This window comes from Triticum urartu, chromosome 1A, assembly GCF_056163025.1.
Source record: "Triticum urartu cultivar PI428250 chromosome 1A, HENAU_Tu73, whole genome shotgun sequence".
In the NCBI taxonomy this organism is placed as follows: Eukaryota; Viridiplantae; Streptophyta; class Magnoliopsida; order Poales; family Poaceae; genus Triticum; species Triticum urartu.
This window is the reverse complement of record NC_141873.1, coordinates 24,243,155-24,252,893: the sequence shown is the minus strand read 5'-3', so window position 1 is coordinate 24,252,893 and position 9,739 is coordinate 24,243,155. Positions and strand designations below refer to the sequence as shown.

Here is a 9,739-nt window from a genome sequence, read left to right as displayed (position 1 = left end):
TTTTCATGAACAGTGCTCTCCTCGCCATCCTGTTGAAATTCTGGGTTGACCCCTTTATAAATGTTGGAGGTTTGGGTCTCCTAAAGCTCCAGGTATCTGATACGACCATTGGTACCAGACGCTGTCTTACGATCTGCTCACTTTGGCGGCCCCTCCAATTCCTTACATTCATTCTTCATTTTCCTCATTTCCTTCATTGTGATGATTTATATTCATGTTTAGGCTCTTTTACTGCTGAAACAAAGTAAACAAACAATTTCGCGATATCTCGTATCCATTATTCAATATTCATTAGTGGCAATGTCAGAGCGATGTTCTCATAAAGACCAAAATTATCCGGTTTAAACAATGACGTGATAAGTGTAAAAATATCACTCAACATATAGCGAGCTACCCGAGATAGAATGAGAAAGATAGATAGAACCATTTCTCCCAAAATATTATTTTCAGGTTGTCTATAGCATCCACGGTAATGGGATCTTGAAGGGAGCCAAAAACGAGAGAGATACATGTTGGCCACTGCCATAAATCCGTAGTATAGTGGTGGGCTACTCATAACTCATGTTGGAACGTGATGATTGATGTTGATGAAGATGAAGACAAAATTCCCCTCGACGGAGTACCATATCGGGGCTGAAAATGAAGATCGCCTCGGATCGCAAAGTGGTGGCAATGAAAAATGCATGATATATTGAGGAAGGGTTTTCAGGGTATATAGCCAGCCACCCAGGATAGAACTAGAGATAGGATAGAATGAGAGAGATAGGTAGAACCATTTTCTGACCGAAAATATTAGTTTCGGGTTTTTTTTTCCCGTAGAAAAAAAAGTTGTTTATACTCCATCCGTTTCTTTTTAGTCTGCATATAAAATTTGATCAAAACAAGCGACAAAGGGAGTACAAAACAAGCAAAATTGAACATTGGCATTTATCATTTAGTTTCAGGCTGTTCATAATATATACGGTAATAAGGACATAAACATTTTGAACAAAAAATAATGGTACTACCTGGGAAGGGAGGGAGGAGTACAAAAAAAGAAGCGACTCCGCTGGGGATCGAACCCAGAATCTCTGGTTTCGTAGACCAGCGCCTTATCCATTGGGCCACGGAGTCCTCCATTGATTTGCTTCGAACGTTGAACTTACTTAATTAGATAGTACTGACCGAAATCACTGTGCGGTTAGTGAGGGCTTTGAAAAACTATGCTAACAAACTAGGCCAGCACAAAGGATATCTTCACAGGAAAATAAATTGTTCACAACATGGACATGAGAACGGGGCAACCAAAAAGGGAAGAACATTGGAGGAAACGGCTCCAATTATTAGCACAGAGGGGGGGGGGGGGTGATGGCTTCAGTCAAGAAGTTCTTATTCGTCTTGCTGATAAAAAAAACATTGACATGCATATGGTCACACAGCTAGGTGAGGTAGTTGATGAACTCGATGGCGGTCGCGATGGCACCTCCGGTGATGGCATCCTTGGCGATCTTGTTCCCTTTGTTGTTGCTAGCAGCAGAGATCAGGGCGCCACTTGCAATGCCTCCAATCAATGCATTTTTCTGCAGGAGTACCAAAAAGAGAGAGATTAATAATATTATCAAGACTGACTGAAAATTAGGATCTTAGTCAACTAAAGATAAGGATCTAGATATCATGTGGGCAGATAATATTGTTTGTGAGCAGATAGTATCGAGTAGCCTCCGACCAACGCTTTTTTCTACAGGAGTACCGGAAAAGAGAGGGATTAATAAATATTCTTAAGACTGGATCAAAACATGCCAACAATAATATTGCTTACGACAGGGTGTGATATCTAACCTGCTAGCACAGTATTAGAGTTACATAATCTTACGACAGAGTGTGGAGACAGAAGTAAAAACTAGCATCATGATTTATAAGATGCCAGGAATCTGACTGGTTCTTCTCGTACACTAATTAGCCAAGAATCTTAGTCAACTAAAGAAAGGATATACATTGTAAAATGAGCAGAGGCAGTCATGTAGATAGATTTTCCTCCACCTTAGGTTCAGTTAAGTGCAAGAAACATGAAAGATCCACTTTCAGAGAATCATTACCCAGTCATACTCTCCGCGGACCCTTTCCACTCCATACTCCATGCCTACATACACTCCAGCAACAGCACCTGCAGATTAATAGAAGAAGCATCCAAATTTGTCAGCGGACATAAGAAGAACGGATGAGCGATTGATGTCAATGCATTCATTTGAGCCAAATAAAACAACGGAGTAATACTCTTCTACTTAGTTACCCCAATATGCGCCCTCCTTGCACATTTTTTCCAGCTGCATAAACGACCAGAATACCATATTAGTACACTGTAGATGATAGATAGATAGTTAACTTAACGCATGTGCAGAAACAAGGCCACTGACGTTTCACTAATCCACAAGTAGAGAGCAATTATGCATAAGTAGTGGTTCAAGGCCTTAGACTTCTAATTCAGCTGTTTTTTCTCCATTTATCTATCCTACGAGGGTATGTTCAAGGCACCCCTATTGAACCAGTCTGAACTGTTGAACATTTCGTCAGCTCCACCATAGAATATATCATCTGCCTATCAGGCCACTACTATTATATATACTAGTGTAACACGTACTGACATCTCTAGTTGTTTTGCCATTCAGATAGTGGCAAGACTCGGGACAATTAAGTGCGAGAAAAACAAACGCAGTGGAAATCAGCACTTACTGTCTTCTCAAGCTTGCGCTTCGAGACACTCCCTGCAAAGCAAAAGAAGATAATTTGGTATCACATTTGTCTGCAGAGAGAAGTGCATATTTCAACCCCCAACTTTTGCCCTAGTCTAATTTACAACCCCGAACTTCAATACCATCTAAATTACAACCCCGAACTCTCAAAACTGGCCAGGATTCAACCCTCCCCTCTCTGTTGACCAGTTTTGACTAGTCAACAGGTCCAGTCAGCATGCCACATCAGAAAAAATGCAAAATTTCCAAGAAAACAACCTGTAAAATCTTAGAAAATCCAGGAAAAGAAATAAGAAATTCAATTTCGGAAAAACAGGGAAAATAAAAAAACGAATTTCCAGAAAAAGCCCAAAAACTCAAATTCCGGAAAAAAATCATTTTTTATTTTCCCTAGCTTTTTCGCGAACAATTTTTTTGGAATTTTGCCTTTTTATATTTTTTGCCTGATCTTATAGATTTTTATTTACTTCTTCTTGAAATTTTGAAAAAAAATCTGACGTGGCATGCTGATTGGACCCGTTGACTAGTCAAAACTGGTCACCCCAGGTTAAAACCGGTCAACAGGAAGGGGAGGGTTGAATCCTGACCGGTTTTGAAACTTGGGGGTTGTAATTTAGACGGTATTAAAGTTCAGGGTTGTAAATTAGACTAGGGCAAGAGTTCAGGGTTGTAAATTAGACTAGGGCAAGAGTTCAGGGTTGAAATATGCACTTCTCTCTTGTCTGCACAGCACCAACAAAAACTGATGTATGTCCCACTGTATGCTGTGAAAAACATTTGGTTCAAACTAAAATCTGGGCGTTTCTACCTTCATCATTCAGAAAAGAAGGAAAAATCCTTAATTTTCTCTGGGAATGGATCTATCAGTTACCCTACACCGTCGCCCAAGAGGCGATTTCCTGAGCGCAGAAGGAAAGAAACCGGACGAATCTGCGGGGCGGATGAAATCAGAGATGGGATGCGTGGTTACCACTTTGGAGGCAGTCGAAGGCGTCCTCGGCGGCCACCCTGAAGGCGCCGACCTGCGCACATTATCCAATCGACGGATCAGACACATTGCAAGATACAGACATTGGATGAAAGAGGAGGGAGGAAGGGGGTGCGTACGGCGCCGATCTTGAGGAAGCCGTCGACGGTGCGGTTGAGGAGCGGGTTCCCGAGGTCGATGGCCACGTCCACCTTGCTCGACCCCGCCGACAACCCCGCGCGAGGCATCCTTCCGGAACCTTCTCGGCCGATGTCTCTCCGTCTCTCTCTCTCGTCTAGCACTCTGGCACACAGATACAGAGCAAGAAGATAGGCCACATTATCCCCATTCCAGGGACCCATTTGTAGAAAACTGTTGCACACAGATTACAATTCTTTTCCAGAATGGAGAACCAGGTTTGGCCCAAAGTAAACTAGGTTTGTTAACAACATATTTAAAACATCGGAACCACTAATAAAGAAATTAAAACGTACACGTTTCTTCCAATCACTTTCCCTCTCATCAAAGAACCTTTTGCTCCACGAAGCAAACAAGGCCAACTCCAACGCATGACCCAAAAGGACGTCCGTTTTGTCCAGATTTTGTCCGTTTGGTATGGCTATGTGGCGGCGTCCGGCCATTTTCCTGGATGCACTGGCCGTGCACCCAACACACGGACGCATCAATGTAGTTAGGATCATCGGGCGCCGGCGTCGGGATTGGCATTTCGTTAAACAGGTTGTGGGCGCCGGGAAGGTTGGCCGTAGGAATCGACCAGGGCTGCTTGCTTTGCATCTCGTTGAGCGACTGGCCAGCACCACTATAGCTAGGCGTGATGTTGAGGTCGATGACAGACGTGGTGTCGGGGGTGGTCGGCGCGATCACACTGCCCGTTTGGCGACGTGGAGAACCAGGTCTGAGCATGTTGCGCAGTGAATGAAAACCAAGCGTCTCCGGTGTTATGGAGGAGCTCGACGACTGGTACTGCGGAGGGTGAACGCCCGGCGAGTCTGTGCTTGCCGCGGCCATGGCGGCGGTGGAGAGAATGGTCGGCCGGGTCGGCACAACCCTAGCATGACGTGGGCCTATGTCGTCGCTGCCTGCGTGGCCTTGGCGACGATGGCCTCATTGTGGTCAATGGCGGCCTTGTGCTGTGCGGCCGCAGTCTCGGCGGCAGCGGCTTTTCTTCTCTGCTAGAACGGTCTGTCAGGCCCTCCTCTTGGCTGATTCAATGTCGAGACGTGGGACCTCTGTCGGCATGAGCTCTGGTCGTGGATTCTTCTTCCTCTTTGTTGCGGGACGAACGGTAGTGGCGGCCGGGTCGCCGGCTGCGGATTTCTTCGACGCGCCAGCCATGGAGGAGGGAAGGGAGGGGAGCACGGGATGGCTTTTGGGAATGAGAGGGAAAGTGGACGTGTTGTGTCCTCTGTGTGCGGACCAGGAGAGGACAAGGGTGCGCGTCCCGCCCATCCGCTCGCTGTCCATTTTGACCCGAACGCGGCCCAAATTTGGGCCGGAAATACATCGATGGCGGACACAAAACGAATGTTTGTCCATTTGCTTCTGCGCGTTGGGCCACGATTCGTGTTCATTTTGTTGGGGTTCTTAGCAGAAATTCAAAAAAAATTTACGCATCACCAAGATCAATCTATGGAGTAATCTAGCAACGAGGGGAAGGAGAGTGCATCTACATACCCTTGTAGATCGCTAAGCGGAAGCGTTCAAGTGAATGGGGTTGATGGAGTCATACTCGTCATGATCCAAATCACCGATGATCCTAGTGCCGAACGGACGGCACCTCCGTGTTCAACACACATACAGCCCGGTGACGTCTCCTACGCCTTGATCCAGCAAGGGGAGAAGGAGAGGTTGGGGAAGACTCCATCCAGCAGCAGCACGACGGCGTGGTGGTGGTGGAGGAGCGTGGTACTCCAGCAGGGCTTCGCCAAGCACCGCAAGAGACGAGGAGGGAGAGGGGTAGGGCTGCGCCAAGAAGGAGATGTTCTCGTGTTTCTGGCAGCCCAAAACCCCCACTATATATAGGGGAAAGGGAGGGGCTGCGCCCCCACCTAGGTTTCCACCCCTAGGGGTGGCGGCCAGCCCTAGATCCCATCTAGGGGGCGGCCAAGGGGGAGAGAGGGGGGGGGGGGGCGCACCACTAGGTGGGCCTTAGGCCCATCTGAGCCTAGGGTTTCCCCCTTTTCCCTTCTCTCTTCGCCTTGGGCCCTGGTGGGGGGCGCACCAGCCCACCTGGGGCTGGTCCCCTCCCACACTTGGCCCATGCAGCCCTCCGGGGCTGGTGGCCCCACTTGATGGATCACCGGGACCCTCCCGGTGGTCCCGGTACATTATCGATAAAACCCGAAACTTTTTCGGCGACCAAAACAGGACTTCCCATATATAAATCTTTACCTCCGGACCATTCCGAAACTCCTCGTGACGTCCGGGATCTCATCCGGGACTCCGAACAACATTCGGTAACCACGTATATCTATTCCCTATAACCCTAGCGTCATCGAACCTTAAGTGTGTAGACCCTACGGGTTCGGGAACCATGCAGACATGACCGAGACAACTCTCCGGTCAATAACCAACAGCGGGATCTGGATACCCATGTTGGCTCCCACATGTTCCACGATGATCTCATCGGATGAACCACGATGTCAAGGACTTAATCAATCCCGTATACAATTCCCTTTGTCTAGCGGTACGATACTTGCCCGAGATTCGATCGTCGGTATCCCGATACCTTGTTCAATATTGTTACTGGCAAGTCTCTTTACTCGTTCCGTAACACATCATCCCGTGATCAACTCCTTGGTCACATTGTGCACATTATGATGATGTCCTACCGAGTGGGCCCAGAGATACCTCTCCGTTTACACGGAGTGACAAATCCCAGTCTCGATTCGTGCCAACCCAACAGACACTTTCGGAGATACCTGTAGTGTACCTTTATAGCCATCCAGTTACGTTGTGACGTTTGGCACACCCAAAGCACTCCTACGGTATCCGGGAGTTGCACAATCTCATGGTCGAAGGAAATGACACTTGACATTAGAAAAGCTTTAGCATACGAACTACACGATCTTTGTGCTAGGCTTAGGATTGGGTCTTGTCCATCACATCATTCTCCTAATTATGTGATCCCGTTATCAACAACATCCAATGTCCATGGTCAGGAAACCATAACCATCTATTGATCAATGAGCTAGTCAACTAGAGGCTTACTAGGGACATGTTGTTGTCTATGTATCCACACATGTATCTGAGTTTCCTATCAATAAAATTCTAGTATGGATAATAAACGATTATCATAAACAAGGAAATATAATAATAACCAATTTATTATTGCCTCTAGGGCATATTTCCAACAGTCTCCTACTTGCACTAGAGTCAATAGTCTAGTTCACATCGCCATGTGATTAACACTCACAGGTCACATCGCCATGTGACCAACATCCAAGAGTCTACTAGACTCAATGATCTAGTTCACATCACTATGTGATAAACACTCAAAGAGTTCTGGGTTTGATCATGTTATGCTTGTGAGAGAGGTTGTAGTCAACGGGTCTTGCCATATTCAGATCCCTATGTATTTCGCAAAACTTTATATCGTAGATGCTGCTACCACATTCCACTTGGAGCTATTCCAAATTGTTGCTCCATTATACGTATCCGGTATCTCTACTTAGAGCTATCCGGATAGGTATTAAGCTTGCATCGACATAACTCTTTACGTCGAACTCTTTATCACCTCCATAACCGAGAAACATTTCCTTATTCCTCTAAGGATAATTTTGACCGCTATCTGGTGATCTACTCCTAGATCACCTTTGTACCCTCTTGCCAAACATGTGGCAAGGCACACATCAGGTGCGGTAATCAGCATGGCATACCGTATAGAGCCTATGACAAGAGCATAGGGGACGACCTTCGTCCTTCCTCTTTCTTCTGCCATGGTCAATCTTTGAGTCTTACTCAACTTCACACCTTACAACTCAGGTAAGAACCCTTCTTTGACTGATCTATTTTGAACTTCTTCAAAAACATGTCAAGGTGTGCGTTCTTTGAAAGTACCATCAGGCGTCTTGATCTATCTCTATAGATCTTGATGCCCAATATGTAAGCAGCTTTATCCAGGTTTTCCTTTGAAAAACACTCTTTAAACAACCGTTTATGCTTTCCAGAAATTCTACATTATTTCGGATCAACAATATGTCATCCACATATACTTATCAGAAATATTGTAGTGCTCCCACTCACTTTCTTGTAAATACAAGTTTCTAACAAACATTGTATAAACCTAAAAGCTTTGATTACTCCATCAAAGCATATATTCCGACTCCGAGATGCTTGCTCTAGTCCATAGAAGGATTGCTGGAGCCAGCATACCTTTTAGCATCCTTAGGATCATCAAAAACTTTTATTGTATCACATACAACTTTTCTTACGAAAACTTGGTAAGAAAACTTGTTTTGACATCCATCTGTAAGATTTCATAATCGAAAAATACAGCTAATGCTAACATGATTCCGACGGACTTAAGCATCGCTACGGGTGAGAAATTCTCATCGTAGTCAACTCCTTGAACTTGTGAAAAGACTCTTTCCCACAAGTCGAGCTTCATAGACGGTAACATTACCGCCCACGTCCGTCTTCTTCTTAAAGATCCATTTATCTCAATGGCTTGCCGATCATCGGGCAAGTCCACCAAAGTCCATACATGGATCCTATCTCGGATTTCATGGCTTCTAACCATTTGTCGGAATACGGGCCCACCATCGCTTCTCCATAGCTCGTAGGTTCATTGTTGTCTAACAACATGATATCTAAGACAGGATTACCGTACCACTCAGGAGTAGTACATATCCTTGTCAACCTACGATGTTCGATAGCAACTTGATCTGAAGCTTCATGATCACTATCATTAACTTCCTATTCAACAGACGTAGGCGCCATAGAAAACATCTTTCTGTGTTGCATCACTCTCTGGTTGAAGTAAAGGTTTGACAACCTCATCAAGTTCTATCTTCCTCCCACTCAATTCTTTCGAGAGAAACTCCTTCTCGAGAAAGGACCCGTTCTTAGCGACAAACAATTTGCCCTCAGATCTGAGATAGAAGGTATACCCAACTGTCACCTTTGGGTATCCTATGAAGATGTGTTTGTCTGCTTTTGGGTTCGAGCTTCTCCTGCTAAAGCCTTAAGCATCGCAGCCCCAAACATTAAGAAACGACGACTTTGGTTTCTTGCCAAACCAATGTTCATTCATCGTCTCAACGGACTTAGATGGTGCCCTATCTAAAGTGAATGCAGTTGTCTCTAATGCATAACCTCAAAATGAAAAAGGTAGATTGGTAAGAGACATCATAGATCGCACCATATCTCATAGGATTCGATTACGACGTCCGGACACACCATTACCTTGTGGTGTTCCAGGTGGCTTCAACTGTGAAACAATTCCACAATGTCTTAAGTGATTGCCAAACTCATAACTCAGAAAATCCCCTTTTGATCAGATCATAGGAACATGATCTTCTTTGTTATGATGATTCTTAACTTCACTCTGAAATCGCGTGAACTTTTCAAACGTTTCAGACTTGTGCTTCATTAAGTAAATATACCTATATCTACTCAAATCGTCAGTGAAGATGAGAAAATAGCGATATCCACTGCACGCTTCAATTCTCATTGGATCACACGCATCAGCATGTATGATTTCCAACAAGTCACTTGCCCGTTTCATTGTACCTGAAAGCGGGGTCTTAGTCATCCTGCCCATGAGGCATGGCTCGCATGTGTCAAGCGATTCAAAATCAAGTGACTCCAAACATCCATCGACATGGAGTTTCTTCATGCATCTTACGCCAATATGACTTAAGCGGCAGTGCCACGAGAAAGTGGTACTATCATTATTAACTCTACATCTTTTGGCGTGAACATGTGTATTACCACGACCGAGATTCAATGAACCATTCACATAGGGTGCATGACCATGAAAGGTATCATTCATGTAAAACAGAATAACCATTATTCTCTA

General features: G+C 45.1%; 1 protein-coding gene and 1 non-coding gene across 2 annotated transcripts; both read right to left on the bottom strand.

Moving 5' to 3' along the window:
- Positions 1 to 1,040: 1,040 nt before the first annotated feature.
- Positions 1,041 to 1,113, bottom strand: TRNAR-ACG (transfer RNA arginine (anticodon ACG)). Its single transcript has one exon. It is a non-coding gene; the product is annotated as a tRNA-Arg (tRNA).
- Positions 1,114 to 1,214: 101 nt separating this feature from the next.
- LOC125543802 (outer envelope pore protein 16, chloroplastic) lies at positions 1,215 to 4,073 on the bottom strand. The gene is made up of 6 exons (XM_048707275.2): positions 3,837 to 4,073; positions 3,700 to 3,751; positions 2,710 to 2,741; positions 2,270 to 2,303; positions 2,076 to 2,143; positions 1,215 to 1,559 (listed from the first exon to the last, which is right to left on the bottom strand). The coding sequence occupies exons 1-6, from the start codon at positions 4,056 to 4,058 to the stop codon at positions 1,419 to 1,421; spliced, it is 549 nt and encodes a 182-aa protein (XP_048563232.2). The 5' UTR covers positions 4,059 to 4,073; the 3' UTR covers positions 1,215 to 1,418.
- Between the last annotated feature and the right edge of the window lie 5,666 nt (positions 4,074 to 9,739).

Bases quoted from the DNA above. Each gene is read 5' to 3' on its own strand.
- LOC125543802 (XM_048707275.2), bottom strand. From the start codon at position 4,058: ATGGGTCCCTGGAATGGGGATAATGTGGCCTATCTTCTTGCTCTGTAT. The intron at 3,752-3,836 runs GTACGCACCCCC...TAATGTGCGCAG, and splicing joins GCTTCCTCAAGATCGGCGCC to GTCGGCGCCTTCAGGGTGGC. The intron at 2,144-2,269 runs GTAACTAAGTAG...ATTAATCTGCAG, and splicing joins CAAGGAGGGCGCATATTGGG to GTGCTGTTGCTGGAGTGTAT.